At 51.4% G+C, this 16,298-nt stretch overlaps 1 protein-coding gene across 3 annotated transcripts; it reads right to left on the reverse strand.

Moving 5' to 3' along the window:
- Positions 1-118: 118 nt before the first annotated feature.
- On the reverse strand, positions 119-16,174 carry LOC120705503 (acyl-coenzyme A thioesterase 13-like). Of its 3 annotated transcripts, none has more exons than XM_039989876.1 (3): positions 15,633-16,174; positions 15,368-15,508; positions 119-724 (listed from the first exon to the last, which is right to left on the reverse strand). In XM_039989876.1, exons 1-3 carry the CDS (start codon positions 15,810-15,812, stop codon positions 575-577), a joined length of 471 nt encoding a protein of 156 aa, XP_039845810.1. In that variant the 5' UTR covers positions 15,813-16,174; the 3' UTR covers positions 119-574. The 3 variants fall into 3 exon arrangements, with proteins under 3 accessions (XP_039845810.1, XP_039845809.1, XP_039845808.1); XM_039989875.1 differs by having other exon boundaries at positions 15,368-15,511; XM_039989874.1 differs by having other exon boundaries at positions 15,606-16,174.
- Between the last annotated feature and the right edge of the window lie 124 nt (positions 16,175-16,298).

Here is a 16,298-nt window from a genome sequence, read left to right on the forward strand (position 1 = left end):
ACTTCATTTAGTACTTCAAATTAGCAAGATTACTTTGCACTTTTTTGCGTTTACGGCTTTTTTGCGTTTACGGGGTGGGAACTAAACAGGGCATAAATATCGATCGAGTTCATAATACTGTCTGGCTAAGGAATTGTAACTTTCATTGATAGTTCATTACAAAATCATGACTTACGGGCTAAGGAGCGGGAAATCTTTCTCCTATTAATATCGTTACCATTTTCATCCCTTGTGCCCATCAGCGTCTTGACAAAGAAAGGCTATAACTGGTTAGGCCCATCAGCCATCGGCCTCTTGGTCCACGGTTCACCACAAGAGCCCTGAACAGCTAGCAAAGCAATGCAGAGAGCAACAATGCACAAGAACAGAGCTCCTACTAACTTATTTGGCCCCCAAGACAGAAACAAATCCAACTTAATTGCCAGAGAAATCACGAGTCACCAAACACACACCAGCAATCAATCTATGTAGCTGTAACTCACCCAGCAATTGCCTTGAGCCGAGCTCACCAGCTGCTAGTTTAGTAACTCAACACCCGTTTCAGGGTCAGGCAGAGACTCTGATAGATGAGGCGTCAGATCTTGCTCCCTCTGGGCCTGGACGCCGTCATCCACTGCCTCCCGATCGCCACCAGCTCGCCAGACTCCTTCTTCCGGATCTCCACCGTAACCGCCGTCAACCTTCCTTTATGCTCCACCACCCTGCCATCCATCTCAACTTCCTCCTGGACATTTTTGACAAATTTTAATTCCGTCAGTCCTTATGAACATATACATTCTGAAAGTTTTCAGAATATATGCAGCTGTCAGAAATCTTGCACAAAGGTGCGTGTCACGTCTGACCATGCATATATTCAGAAGAGAATAGAGATACTTTGCACCTAGCCTATCTAGAACCAGAGAGGAAAAAAAGGAGAACAAATAAAAGCTTGCTGAGTCATTAACTAACAGAAAATGATTCTGGAGCGCATAGTTTGGGCCCTGCTGAGTCAGAATATGTTCTCGAAGTAGAATGCGCTGCAACTACAAATATTTCTGTCTTAACTTTGATTGTTTGCTTGGCTGTGTTTAGATCCGTAAAATAGTGGTAAAAAGGGTTACATCGGACACTGTAGCACACTGTAGCACTTTTCGTTTGTTTGTGGTAATTGTTGTCCTACCATGACCTAACTAGGCTCAAAAGATTCGTCTCGTTGTGTACATTAAAACTATGCAATTAGTTTTTCTATTTATCTACATTTAATGCTCCATGTATGAAGTAAAAGATTTGATGTGATAGGTGAATAAAAAATTTTGGAGAGAGAAATTTTGGAAGTGAACACAGCCCTGGTGAGAATCTCCCTTTCTGGGAAACATAACCAGTACCTGTTGTTTTGGGCTAACACGGTTGCTTCTGGGAACTAGCTTCAGAAAGAAGCATGTCTGCAGGTGACAGAATGGGCAGACCTATTCCTACTATCGCACCACTTTGCCTTCTAGAGCTGAAAAATAGCTACAAGTCGCATTGGCAGAGTGGTTACAAATAAAACTAACTAGGCAGTAGGCACCATTGGTCAAGAACCCCTCAAAGAAGAAAGGGGAAATTCCTTGCATGGCCCTAGAATAAATAGCACTCCCTTGTATGGCCCTAGAGAAATGAAAGTTCCTTATATGACCTCCATTTTATTTTCTATCCTTTCTATGGCCTTCCCGTCACCTTCCGTTGGATATTCTGTCAACATCACACGGAGCTCCGCCGGCCGTCCAACAAAATTTCCCCGTGGCCGCGGTGGTGGTGTGGTGACGACGAGTAGCCCTCGACTACTCGTCGATCTGGAGCCGCAGTGCGCTGGGGGTAGCGCAGAGAGGCAGAGCATGAGGGGCCGCAGCCGGGGAGCCCGCTGCGAGGGGCGGGACTGCCAGCGGCTGACGAGGAGGATCCATAGCACGCGCGGCGAGGGAGAGTGGCGCGTCCACGCGCATGTGGCGGGGGAGGTGGTTGCGGCCGCGGCGACGATCAGGGCGAGGAGCAGGGCCGGCGGCGGCCAGCGGCCAGCGGCCGAGCCGAGCCAACTCCTCCGCCGCGTCGGCCGTAAATCAGGCGTTTCCTTCCACCTCCGCCCAATAGCCATTGCCAGGCTTTTCCCCACTAGCTCTTGCTGCTCCACGGTGCGGGATTTCAAATCTCGCGGCGGGCCCGAGCTTCAACACCACCGCAACCTCCTCCTTGTCGCCGGCTCGATTCGCCGAGCACGAGCCATCCCGCCTCGATTCCTCGCATGTGGAGCTTCCTCGTGCCCTCGCCGAACTCCCCACCCGTCACCCCATCCCGCCGCGCACCGTGGAGCCCTCCCGTTGGCACGCCCGAGCTGCCAGCGCCGCCGTCGCACCGCCTTGCCGGTGAGACCCACCTTCCCGGCCTCCTCTATACCGACCAACCACATGGGCGCGTTCTCCATGAGCCGTAGATGTTCATGCTCCCTCTAGTCATCCGCATGTGCCGCTCCGCTCGACGGAACGCCATAGGCGCCGTCGTGATCGCCATGGCCATGGTGGCCAAGCCCGCCGGCCGCCTGCGGCAGGCCAGCAGCAGCACAGGGCCCCCAAATGGGTGCGCCCGGCTGCGCTGATGCTGCCTGTCATGGCGCACGCGGTGAGGGAGAGCGGCGCGTCCACGCGCACGCGGCGGGGGTGGCGGCCGCGGCGACGAGCAGGGTGAGGAGCAAGGCCGCCAGCGGCCGGCGCGGGGCATCCATGGTGTAACGACCTGCCCTGGGATAACGGCTAAGATCTACTCTGCACGTTGACTAAATCACACATGCTAAATAACTCTCTTGCGCTTTCGTCCTCGCTTCGCGCAAAAGGTTGCAACCGGAGTTATTCAGCTTCCCTAGGCCTGGTATTTAAGCTGGTCCAACTCCGGATCGCTTCTCAGTTTGGGACTAAAGGGCACTGCCCTGTTGGGGATTGGACCTCCGGGTCAAGCTCCCACCCTCGGAAATGCTCCCTAACTCTTTTGCAGGGCTCCAACGAGAGGAGGGTAAGCGTAACCGAAGGTGACGAAGGGTCACTCAGAAGCGCAAGCTTAAAGACCAAGACCTTCGGCGATCACCTTCGGTAGGCGAAGGACACAAACCGCCGCTCGGAAGCAAAAAGTCTAAGAGCAAGACCTTCGGCGACCACCTTCGGGAGACGAAGGTGACAAACGACTACCCGGAAGCATAAACTCGAAGGCTAGGACCTTCGGGAAAAGAGATCACCACCGGGAGCGAAGGTGACGGCTTCATGGCTCAAACTCCCGGAGGTACTCGAAGGTTGTTGTAACCTTCGTCGGTTGTAGACATGTGAGTAAAACGTGAATATGTGAGAAGGTCGGATTTGTACACCTCCCGAATACGTGAGAAGGTCGGATTTGTAAACCTCTCACCTTGTAATTTTACCCAGGAACCGGCTAAGAGTGAGCTGTAAATGAGTTGGGAGGGGGCAATTTAGGAAGACCTGGCCGTGGGCTAGGGGTATAAATAGCTCCCTCTCTCCACAGTGTAAAGGGTTGAATTTTCTAAACATTATTGGAGAGTTCGACATCTACTTCCATTGTCATCTTTCTTACTGTTCATGCTCCTTGTCTGGGCATCTAAGAAGCAAAGATCCCAACAGCGGCGCCCACCGTTCCAGCACGTAAGACAACCCTTGATGGCCCCAGCGAAGAAGAAAGCCACCGCCGGCACCACAAGCACCCCCACTGAGCCTGGCCGCATCCTCGACGGCCCTCAACCGCAGCACGAAGGAGCCAACCCACAAATGGAAGACATCACCAACGAAGCTGCTGCTCATGGAGACCTGATCGATAACACAGAAAACACCGAAGCTCATCAACTCACAGAAGCAGCACTCAAGCTAAAAAGCCCTTGAAATGAAGAAAAAGAACATCGAAGCCCAGCTTGCCACCAAAAAGAGGGCACTGGACCAAGCAAACAAGCTAGCCGAGGCCAGGCGCAGGCTAGCAGAGATGGAGGCAGAAGTTGAGAGCTTGCAGAGGGCATACCAAGAAATGCCCGAAGGTTCCTCCCAGCAAGAAAACCGCGTCATCCTCCAGACAGCCTTAGCCCATAATGAGAACCAAAGGCCAGCGCCGGTCAACCTCCCATTTGACCCGACCTCGCCACTCTCAGTCGCTTTGCAGCGAACTTCATGGCCGCTCGGCTCCAAGCCAACACAGCTCCCCAAGTACAACGCTACAACAGATCCAACTCAGTTCCTCATGGCCTACGAAGCAACCATCGCTTCGGCCGGAGGTGACGACTCCACCATGGCCAAGTCCTTCGTCATGGCCTGCGAAGGTTCTGTGGCCAACTGATACTCGTACCTGCCTCCGCAATCAATCAACAACTGATATTAGCTGAAAGGAAGGCTCCTGCAGGACTTCCAAGGCTTCAGAAGGCTCAACGCCAACACTGTAAAAGACTTCAAATGCCCCCAGCATGACCGTGAGCCTCTCTATGACTACTTCCGGAGGTTCGTCCAAAAGAAGGCTCAAATCCCAAACTTCCCAGAGAAAGATGCGATAGAGAAATGCATCGAGGGTCTCCTGCCTGGCCAACTTGCTTCCTACCTCATAAGAGAACCTCCGAGGACTCTAGAGGAGCTTTATTCAGAAGTAGAAAAGTATGCGAAGTCAGAAGCCGACCACCGCAGAAGGGTCGAGGAAAGAAGAATCATGCGTCAGGCAGAGAAATACAACCAACAAACATGGCAGCAAGAAAAGCAGCCAGCTTACCAGCTCATCTTACCTCTGGAACTTTCGCATGAAGATGAGGATCAGATAACCTTCGATCCCTTCATGGCACCACCAGAGTCGGAACCCCAACGCTCAAACGACAAGCAACCCTCATTCGGGGCACGGGGCAGAGGTCGCGACAGAGGAAGGGGCCGAGGTCGTGGACCTTCGCGTGACCCCAAAAAATTCTTCTGTCACTTCCATGGGTCCGACTCCGACCACAGAACAAACCAGTGCCCGGAGAAGAAGAAGACCCTCGACAGAATGGAGGCCGAGAAAAAAGCCAAGCTAGTTGGGCACACTACATGACCACAAACCCAACCACCTCAACAAATACAGTACACGCAACCTTCGTTCGCTCCACCACCATTCACACAAGCATACCACCCACCTATGTTTAACTACAACTACAATCACAATTGGCAGCCGCAGCCAAACCCTCAAACGCAAACCATTCAACCCACAACCCAAGCTCAACCCACTCAGGAGCAGCTACCACCACCCCCAGCTCACCCACCAAAACAAGAAAACCAAACCACAAATAGCCATCCCGCGGCACTACCATCCTTCGGCATGATCATGCCCATCTCCGGAGGTTCCACCCTGGACTTCGAAAACAAGAGGCAGCGCAGGGACTACTTCAGGCAAGTCCATTGCATCGTCTCCGAAGGTCCAACCAAGAGAACCCAGTGGTCACACTCTCCGATCACCTTCTCTGAAGAAGATGTCAACCTCATCAGCTACCCACACACAGATGCTCTTGTCATCGAGGCAAACATTCAGGGCTGGAGGTTTGGCAAAATACTAGTTGACACTGGCAGTTCTGCAGACATCATCTTCTCCGATACCTTCGATAAGATGGGTATCGACCGAAGCCTGCTTCAGCCTTCGGAAATCCCTTTAATGGGATTCGGAGGGAAGAGAGTGAACGCAATCGGCAAACTGTCACTCCCCGTGTCCTTCGGAGACACGGCCAATGCAAGAACAGAACACATCACCTTCGATGTAGTAGAAATGCCATACCCATACCGTGCAATCTTAGGAAGAGGAACAATCAACAAGTTCGAAGCTATCGTCCATCAACTATACTTGTGCATGAAAATGCCAGCCCCCGCAGGAGTCATCACCGTTCGCGGGGACCAGCAACTTGCGCGGGACATTGAGCGGGGATACACCCCAGGACAGAAAAATGTGCACAATCTTCGGACCAAATCCAAGCCCGTTACCTTCGAAGAGCAGCAAAGGGACAGCGAGAAAGCAACCTTCGAAGAAGACTGTGAAGTCAAGAAGGTCCCCCTCGATATACACCTCCCCGACAAAATGGTGACTATCAATGCAACCCTAGAGCCCGAAGAGGAAAAAGAACTTCTCGAGTTCCTCGGCAAGAACCAAGATGTTTTTGCATGGTCCGCCAGCGACCTTCGGGGAGTCAGCAGAGACATCATCGAGCATCGCCTAGACATCAACCCAAACATCAAGCCGAAGAAGCAAAAGCTTCGCAAAATGGCAGATAAAAAAGTCGCAGCAGTCAAGGCCGAAGTCCAGAGACTGCTAGATGCAAATGTCATTAGAGAAGTCAAGTACCCAATATGGCTGGCAAACACCGTGCCAGTCAAAAATAAGAATGGCAAATGGCGCATGTGCATCGATTTTACTGACCTCAATAAAGCCTGCCCGAAGGATGACTTCCCGCTGCCAAGAATCGACAGAGTCGTTGATGACGCAACAAACAGTCAACTTATGTCTCTACTGGATTGTTTCTCCGGATACCATCAGATCTGGATGAGGAAAGAAGACGAAGAAAAAACAAGCTTCATAACACCCTTCAGCACCTACTGCTTCGTGAGGATGCCAGAAGGATTGAAAAATGCAGGACAGTCTTTTTCAAGAATGTCTTCGGTGGTCCTGGAGCACCAACTCAGAAGAAATGTCCTGGCTTACGTTGATGATATTGTAGTAACCAGCTCAATAAGAAGTAACCATGTGGCAGAACTGGCCGAAACATTCGCAAGCCTAAGAAAAGCAGGGCTGTCCTTGAACCCCAACAAGTGCATCTTCGGAGTTCACAAAGGAAAGGTGCTAGGATGCCTCGTGTCCACCAAAGGCATCGAAGCAAATCCTGACAAAGTAAAAGCTCTTTGGAAGATGGAGGAGCCTAAGTCCATCAGGGATGTACAGAAGCTCACAGGGCGGATAACAGCCCTAAACAGATTTATCCCTCGCTCTGCCGACCGAAGTCTACCATTCTTCAAGGTCCTTCGCAATGCAAATAAATTTGAGTAGGGCCACGAACAAAGCAAAGCCCTCCAGGACCTCAAAAATCATCTCCAGAACATGGTAAAATGACCTCACCGGACCCGAAGGATGTGTTGCTACTGTATATCGCGGCATCTTACTCTGCTGTCAGTGCAGCGCTCGTCCTCGAGAGAGAAGTTGGAGGAAAGAAGCAGCAACTACCCGTCTACTTCGTATCTGAAGCTCTTGCAGGCTCGAAGCTACTATACTCAGAGCTAGAAAAAATTGCATACGCAGTGGTCATGTCTGCCCGGAAGCTATGACACTATTTCGAAGCTCACAAGATAATCGTGGTCACAGATCAACCCTTGCATGACCTATTCAGCAACAGAGAGGCATCAGTCAGAATTGCCAAATGGGCTTCGGAACTATCGGAGTTCTACATAGACTTCGAAAGAAGAACAGCCATCAAATCACAAGTACTAGCAGATTTCATTGCCGATTGGACATCCCCAACCTTCAACGAGGAACCTTCAAATGAAACCTGGATCGTGCACTGCGATGGGGCCTGGTGCAACGACGGAGCGGGCATCGCCGCAATCATAGAGTCCCCTTCGGGAGCAAAAACAAGATACGCTGCACGACTAACCTTCGGCAACCTAGAATCATCTACCAACAACACAACCGAGTACGAAGCATTGCTCCTGGGCCTTCGGAAAATGAAAGCCCTTGGCCATCAGAACTTCATAGTCAAAACAGACTCGAAGGTCGTCAGAGACCACATCGAAAAGGACTCAGAGGCAAGAAAACCAGAGCTTATCGAGTACCTTGATGCAGTTAGATCCATGGAGAAATATTTCAAAGGCTTCGACATCGTTCATATCCCGAGGCACATGAACGACGAAGCAGACAAACTGGCAAAGGCAGCCTCAAGAAAGGAGCAGCTACCATCGGATGTATTTTTCGAAGAAATCTCAGAACCTTCGGTCAAGCCGAAGAGAGAAAAACAAGTCTCAGTCATCTCAGCCGAAGACTGGAGAACACCTATAATGAAGTACCTTCGGGGAAACATCGAGCCGCCAAATGAGAATTGTTCAAGTCAGGTGTAACCAGCCCATGGTTAAAGTGCATCTCGACAACCGAAGGAATCGAGCTCCTCAAGGAAATTCACTCCGGGTTTTGCGGATCCCACATTGGCTTCAGACAACTTGTCTCCAAAGCCTTCAGGCAAGGATTCTTCTGGCCAACAGCCCTGAAGGACGCCCAGCACATAGTGAAAACATGTCAAGCATGCCAGATGATGGGCCCGAAGTCCTCAAATCCTTCAGAGCCAATTCAGTTGATACCCCCGACCTGGCCTCTTCAAAGATGGGGAATTGATCTAGTGGGCCCCCTACCCACAGCTCAGGGCAATTACAAGTACGCAGCAGTTGTTGTTGAGTACTTTACAAAGTGGATCGAAGCCAAGTCACTCATCAACATCACTTCGGAAACAACCAGAAAATTCTTTTGGCAGAACATCGTCTGCAGGTTCGGGGTCCCAAGGGAGATCACCGTCGATAACGGTAAACAGTTTGATTCACAGCTCTTCAGAGAATTCTGTTACAGTCTGGGCACGAAGGTAATCTTTGCTTCGGTGTACCACCCACAGTCCAACGGGGCTGTCGAAAGGGCCAATGGCATCGTCTTCGGCAGTATCAAGAAGTGCATGTTTGATCAGAAAAAGGGCAAATGGGCAGATGAACTCCCGAAGGTCATCAGGTCCCACAACACCTCAGAATCAAGAACCACCAAGTTCACCCCATTCAGGCTACTATATGGTGCCGAAGCAATGACACCAGAGGAGCTTAAGAATCGAAGCCTAAGGGTGACCCATCAAGTCGAGTGCACAACCTCGGAGGAGAAAGACCTCATAGAGCTAGACATCCTACAAGCTTTGGAAAATATAGAAAGGTATCAACAAGAAACCATGAAGTGGAGAAACAAGAAAATCGTGAAAAAGGACATCGTAGTCGGAGACTAGGTCCTAAAAAGGAAGCCAAAAGCCGAAACCTCCGGCAAACTTCAACCCAAGTGGGAAGGACCATTCCTAGTAATCAAAAGCAACAGGCCAGGGTCATATCACTTGTCCGACGCCGAAGGCAATGATCTGCAGCATCCTTGGAATGCTGACAGCCTCAAAAAGTACTACATCTAAACTTGTAAAAAGGACGCATCGCGAAGCTATAAGCGATCGCGGAGCTTCGCATCTATTTTCAGTTATTTCTTACATTGTAAACGGGCCGTACTCTTTTCCTCACAAAGGGAAACTCCGCACAGGAGGTGAGATTTTTGACGAGGCGGACCCAGTGTAAACAATCTCAATACAATGAATTTTCCCCAAATAGTGTCACTCTCGCCTAATCAGCCAAAATGGCAAGCTTCGGCAAGCATCCGCATGCTAAACAAAACAGTAAGTTAGCAAAGTATGCAGAATCCGCAAACTTTGCATACTTATCAAAATAAATGCACAACAAGTGCAAAAACGCCATGGGGTTTCGACCTTTAAAAAGGTCCGAACCAAAAAACCTTCGGCACAAACGCACAACTAGTGCAAAAACGCCAAGGGGCATCGACCTTTCAAAAGGTCCGAACCAAAAAACCTTCGGTACAAACGCACAACAAATGCAAAAACGTCAAGGGCCTTCGATCTTTCAAAAGGTCCGAACCAAAAACCTTCGGCACAAGCACACAACTAGTGCAAAAACGCCAAGGGGCTTCGACCTTTCAAAAGGTCCGAACCAAAAAACCTTCGGCACAAGCACACAACTAGTGCAAAAACGCCAAGGGGCTTCGACGTTTCAAAAGGTCCGAACCAAAAAACCTTCGGCACAAGCACACAACTAGTGCAAAAATGCCAAGGGGCTTCCACCTTTCAAAAGGTCCAAAAAAAACCTTCGGCAAAAACTCTCAAAAAGAGCAAAAACTCCAATGGAACTTTCAAAGGACACGAACCAAAAACCAACAACAAAAAGGGCACAATAAGTGCAAAGCGAAGACCAATAGGCTACCTCAGAAAAAACAAAAGATGGATGCCAGAAAGGGGGGGAGACATTTTTTCCACAAGAACCTTCGGCACCCATAATTCGATTTACCCAAAAAAAAAGAGCTAAGACCTTGTAGGACAACAGCGCGAAAGAAAGGGGGGAGACATTTTTTCAAAAAAAAAACAAAGTTTCCGCGCATTACCTCGTCGACAAACAAATCTTATATCGAAACAACAAACACTTCAGCAAAAAATACCTCCGAACAACGACTCATTAGGAAGGGGGGGAGACGTTTTTTCAAGAACCACCCTAACGAGCGTCGCTCAGGATAAAAACAAACTACATCCAAAAAGGTCCTTCGGCAAGAAAAAGCGAAGGCTGAGGGGGAGACGTTTTTCTCCAAGAGCCCCACAACAGTACAACTCTGCAAACTTCGGGTGCAAATACGCCTAACACATCACACAACAAGGCACCTCGAAGGATGCGCAATGCACGGCACCTCGAAAGATGCGCAACGCACGGCACCACGAAGGATGCACATCACAAGGCACCTCGAAGGATGCACACCACAGCACCTCGAAGGATGCACACAAAAAGAAAACCCGAAGGATACGCAATAAAAGCCATTACAAAGGCAATCGTGAAAGTCACATTCAGACAAAGGGGCAAAACAAGCTACAATGAATTTCTACCGGACCAAATTAAATATTCCGCAACGCTGCATCCAGGACGAGCAAGGCTAAAAGCCTCCCAGCTCATCAATAACATAGCATTGTTCACATCCTGCACCATGGCAATATTTACAGACCAAAGTGCCAGAAAACTACAAAAGTAAACTACAAACCAATCTCTACACCTGAGCCCCGGAAGAACCAGCAGCAACATTCCCCGAAGGAGACCTCCGATCCTCGGACATTCGATTGTCCTCCGAAGGCCGATCAGGAGACGCCTCCTGCACCAAATAGATGAAATCAATTAAAAACAAACAAAAGAAAAAACGAAAGCTTGCTGGAAACAACCCTACCTCGGCAGCTGCGGCCGCCAGAGTCCGAACGGCAACTTTGCCAGAAGTTTCCCAGAACCGCTCAAAAAACACAGCCTTCACCTCTTGAATTCTTCCCACCTCCGCTGCCAAGCCCTCGTAGGGTACATACTGAAAACCATCGAGTCGGGCAGGGTCAACTGCGCCGGCACGAAGAAGATTTCCAACAAGCCCCTCGAAGGAGACAGAGGCCGCGTTGTCATTTGCAATACTCATCACCTCACCAAGGCCCTCGAACTCCGACAGCAACCAGTCCAAAAGCAGGAAGAAAACTTGGGGACCTTCGACCGGCTCAGGCAAGGGCAAAGGCTCTGCTCCAAGGGTAGCAAGAGCCTTCTTGTACTCTTGGTACACCCCGTCGGCTCGTCTGGCGACCTCGGGCAAGACCCGCTCGAGTTCAGACATTTTAGCCTGAACCCACTCCAGCTCGGTGATCCAACTCTTAAGAGCAGCCTTCTCGTTCGCATCCCCCTCCACGATCCTACGAAGGCTCTCCAGGACCTTCTCGTTATCCGAAGCAGCAGATTCTAGCCACGAACACCTGGCCTTCAGTTGCTGGTTCTCGTCCTTCAAAACGAGAATTTCCGCCTCAGCCTGCCGGAGCTTGTCAGCCAAACCCAGTCTCTCGGTGGCACTCGCCACCCGAAGGTCCGCGTCCGCTTTCGCCTTCTGCATCAAAGCACGGCTGGCATGGGCAAGCTTCTTGCTCAGCTCAGCAACAACGAAAGCAGCGTCGGAGGTAGACGCCTCTGCCACAGCCGCATTAAATCCTGAATCAAAAACAAAATCAACTTCGGGAACACTAAAAATTGATCAAAAGCCAAAAATAAAACAAGACCCCACACCTTTCTCGGGAGGGAGAATCCAGTCGCACCAGGCCCGTGCATCACGGCCAAGAGCTGCTGCATTGACGCAGAAACAACTGCAAAAAATAACATAAGTAAAAAAACCTTCGGGAGCGGCGAACAAGTTAGGTAATCAGGAAAAGACAAGTAGGTGAAACTTACCAGACTCGTCGAAGGCCATCCCCTCCAAAGCCTCCACCTCTTTGTCCGAAGGTGGAGCAGAGGAACCGCCCCGAGCCTCTCCACCTCTGAACGTCATCAGCGTCTCACCCACCAAGATCTCCCCCTCCACGATGTTCACCGCAAGAACAGACTGCACATCCTTCGGCGCCGGAGCCGAGTCCTTCAGGACATCAGCCATCAAGGCAGTCCCCTTCGTCACGGGCGGCTTCGGAAGGTCCGCAGGCTTGGCCCCAGTCTTGACGAGGCTTTGAATCCTCCGACGTTTCGTCGTACCTTCGGATGAACAATGAAGATTAATCAACGCTTTCGCCACCTCAACCCGACGGCCAGAACCGAAAAGCATGGTCCCGTACTCATCGCTAAGATCATAACGGGATCTAAAAAGCCTCCCTTCGGGAACTACAATCTCCCCGCCCACCGTCTCCATGAGCTCTTCCATGAATGAGGGCGTACCGCTGTTGCCCGAAGAAACCTCCTCATCTTGCGCCTTCCTCTTGGCGCTCTCAGCCCTCGCAACTGAAACCTTCGTGCTCGAAGGTTTCCGACCACGGCCGCGCCCCCGCGCACCATGAGCCCCGGAGCTCCCCGCCTCCTCCACCTTTGCTTTACCTCTGGACTTCGTCTCAGCAACCTCCGAACCTACGTTCCCCGGCGGCGTCATTCTTGGAACGGCGTTCGCCGGAACCGGCCGAGGCTCGTAAGCGACGCCCATCTCAGCTAGGCACCGGTTCAACCGAAGGTTCCCTCCGCACACCTCCACCAAAGAACGGTACTCCTTTTTGTTCCATGGCCCCAGTATCTCCGCAGCCCGACGCTCCAGCTCATCAACAATAACTTCGTCACTGGCACCTTAGGGTCTCCGAAGCCCAAAAACCGGAGAAGTCACATCATACTTCAAACCAATAAAGCGCTTGCGCTCCAACCTCGACGGAGACCAGCCAGCAGCCAATGGCCAAACCTTGGCAGCCAGAAATTCCTCAACAGCATCCCTGCCACCACAAACTTGACAAGCCGTCATGAAGGCTTCCAGACACGATTTGAAACCTGGCCCACGTTTGCTGAAGGCAGGCTGATAAACGTGATCGAACATCTCAATGTCCGAAGCCAGAAGATACTTCTCCTTGCTAGAACCTTCGGGGTCAGGGAAGCCAATCTTCGCGTAAAACCAGTATCCCAAACAGTTCCCCTCCCACTTGTTCCTGTAAGCTGTCGAGAGCATAACCTTCAACAGGCCAGTCCTTTTGTTCGGCTTACGAGGAACGAAGGTACAACAGCCGTTCTAAACCTCGCTAAGCTCGGCATCATCATCTACATAAATCTTACGAGGCTGGCAGTGCAGCTGAAAAAGTCTGCAAAAGGCATCGACAGACACTTCCCCTCCGAAGCTCCGCACCACCCATAGAAATTTGGCCAATGCAACAATCCCGTTCGGGGTAAAATGGTGTAGCTTCGCGTTGAATGGCTCCAAAAGCTTCGGAACAATTGGATCCATCGGAAGTCTAAGTCCCGCAGTAAAAAATCCTTAAAGACCACAACCTCGCCGGTCTCCGGTACAGAAATCAATTCTGCCCCCGGAGGGCGACAAACCCCCTCGGCAAAATAGCCCTTCGTAACGTAGAAGTCTATCATGCTCTGAGATACAACAGATGGCTCGAAAAGCAAAGTCTTACGTTTCTCCGGAGCCATCAGTTCCGACACGTCCGCGGACACCGCCGAAAGACTCTCGCTGGATTGCTGCTGCTGCTGAGACGGCTGCGAACCACCAACCTCTCCTTCGGAAGCTGGCCCTGAGTCTGCACGAAGAACCGCCCTCTTAATGAATGCCATATCTACAAAAAACAAAGTCAAATTAGAAACAAGGGCTCAAACGAACCTTCGATCAACCTCGCTGTTTGTTTAGTGCGAGCCATGAGCCGCAAAGTTACTTACACCGAAGAAAACGAGCAGCTTAACCGCGCACGAAACCAAAACCTTCGGACAAGGCGCTTTATAGCAAAAAGCGACGAAGGAAAGCAAAACTCGAGAGGACACAGGTTTTACCCCCTCCCTCCTCCGCTTATATAGGCGGTGAAAAGGAACAGTTCCAGCGGTAAAATTGAGGAGACGGCAGCCCAAGCGGCGCAATCAGAGCACGACACGTATACAACAGAAACCGACCGTTGCAGCCGATGGTTCGGGAAACATTTTTCCTCGAGAGCTTCCCGAATGTTGCACGCAATCTTCTTCATTAACAAGGGTTCGGACCGTCGGCTTTGGACCTCGCCCTCGAGGGGCTACTGTTGGGGATTGGACCTCCGGGTCAAGCTCCCACCCTCGGAAATGCTCCCTAACTCTTTTGCAGGGCTCCAACGAGAGGAGGGTAAGCGTACCCGAAGGTGACGAAGGGTCACTCAGAAGCGCAAGCTTAAAGACCAAGACCTTCGGCGATCACCTTCGGTAGGCGAAGGAAACAAATCGCCGCTCGGAAGCAAAAAGCCTAAGAGCAAGACCTTCGGCGACCACCTTCGGGAGACGAAGGTGACAAACGGCTACCCGGAAGCATAAACTCGAAGGCCAGGACCTTCGGGAAAAGAGATCACCACCGGGAGCGAAGGTGACGGCTGATTGCTCGATCATGGAACCTTCATGGCTCAAACTCCCGGAGGTACCCAAAGGTTGTTGTAACTTTTGTCGGTTGTAGACATGTGAGTAAAACGTGAATATGTGAGAAGGTCGGATTTGTACACCTCCCGAATACGTGAGAAGGTCGGATTTGTAAACCTCTCACCTTGTAATTTTAGCCAGGAACCGGCTAAGAGTGAGCTGTAAATGAGTTGAGAGGGGGCAATTTAGGAAGATCTGGCCGAGGGCTAGGGGTATAAATAGCTCCCTCTCTCCACAGTGTAAAGGGTTGAATTTTCTAAATATTATTGGAGAGTTCGACATCTACTTCCATTGTCATCTTTCTTACTGTTCATGCTTCCTATAACATCTAAATGCGAAGATCCCAACATCCCCATCTTTCCAAAGCACATCATCAGGAAAGAAAATAGTTTTGCTAGCAATGCCCGGTGCTCAGCTTTACTTCAAGAAGCAGGTTCGCCTAATTGGACAATCTGAACCAAATTTTTATAAGAAGACCCCTAATTTGGATCGAAACCAGGGGGCATTTTGTAAATATTCTGGGGCGTCGCCGGAGCAGCGGGCTCGTCGCCGGCGACCTCCGCTGGCATGCCGATTCTCGAGGAGGAAAGAGGAAATCGGAGGGATCAGAGATGGTAGTTACTAGTTAGGGAACGCACATGGAGCTTGGCCGGCGCGAAGTAGGAGATGTCGTAGTGGACGGAGACCTTGATGATGCCCTCGACGGACATGATGGCGGCGGCGCAGACGTCGTCCGTCGCCGCGGCGATGGCGCCCGTGTGCCAGTTCCCCTCCGCATCCTGCTGCATCACGCGCCCACCGAGCGGGGGATTGCGCCATTTATTTTAGATTTTATTTCACGAAGGCAAAAGCAGGGAGAAAAAAAAAACCACCGACCGGCGGGGGGAAGGAAAAGGAACTGACGGTGAGGTGCGCCGGCACGCGGAGCGAACAGACGGCGCGGCCCCGCTCGGCGAGGGACACGCGCACGCCGGAGAGCGGCAGCGCGTTGAAGGCCCGGTCGGGGCCGCCCTCCACCGTGGCGCCGGCGTCCTCCAGCCATCTGCGGGCGGCTTCCGCCATCCATGCCGGGGGCTCCCCCATGGTGGCGGTGGGCTCTGACGGGACGACGAGGCTACCTGCCGCCTCTGCCTTGTTTGACACTGGACGGGGTTGGTTTGCTTGCTCAGCGTCAGCGTTGTCTACCTCGCCGAGCTTCCCTTTTCAATACTCCGTCGTGTCAGAGTCGTGCCACCGCCACCTCGTGGGCGGCTTTCTCAAACTCCGACAAGCACTACTACTACTGGGTTGCAGCTGCAGCTGCAGCTGCAGCTTCACGCTTCTGCTCTACCAGCAGCTGAGCTCCTCACCAGCCTTCAGTACAGGCTACTCTTCCCTTCCCTACCGCAGTCGATTCGACACCTGCTACTACTATACTAGTCTGTCATCAGTTCACCACCAGGTTGCATGCCCCTGCTGTCCGAATGTCCTTCCCAACCACGGAGGAACCTGCATGCCCCTACCCACTGTCTGACGGCTGCAACCTCCAAGAATACTACCTGCATCTCCAGACAAACACGGTGAACGGAA

This window comes from Panicum virgatum, chromosome 5K, assembly GCF_016808335.1.
Source record: "Panicum virgatum strain AP13 chromosome 5K, P.virgatum_v5, whole genome shotgun sequence".
In the NCBI taxonomy this organism is placed as follows: domain Eukaryota; kingdom Viridiplantae; phylum Streptophyta; class Magnoliopsida; order Poales; family Poaceae; genus Panicum; species Panicum virgatum.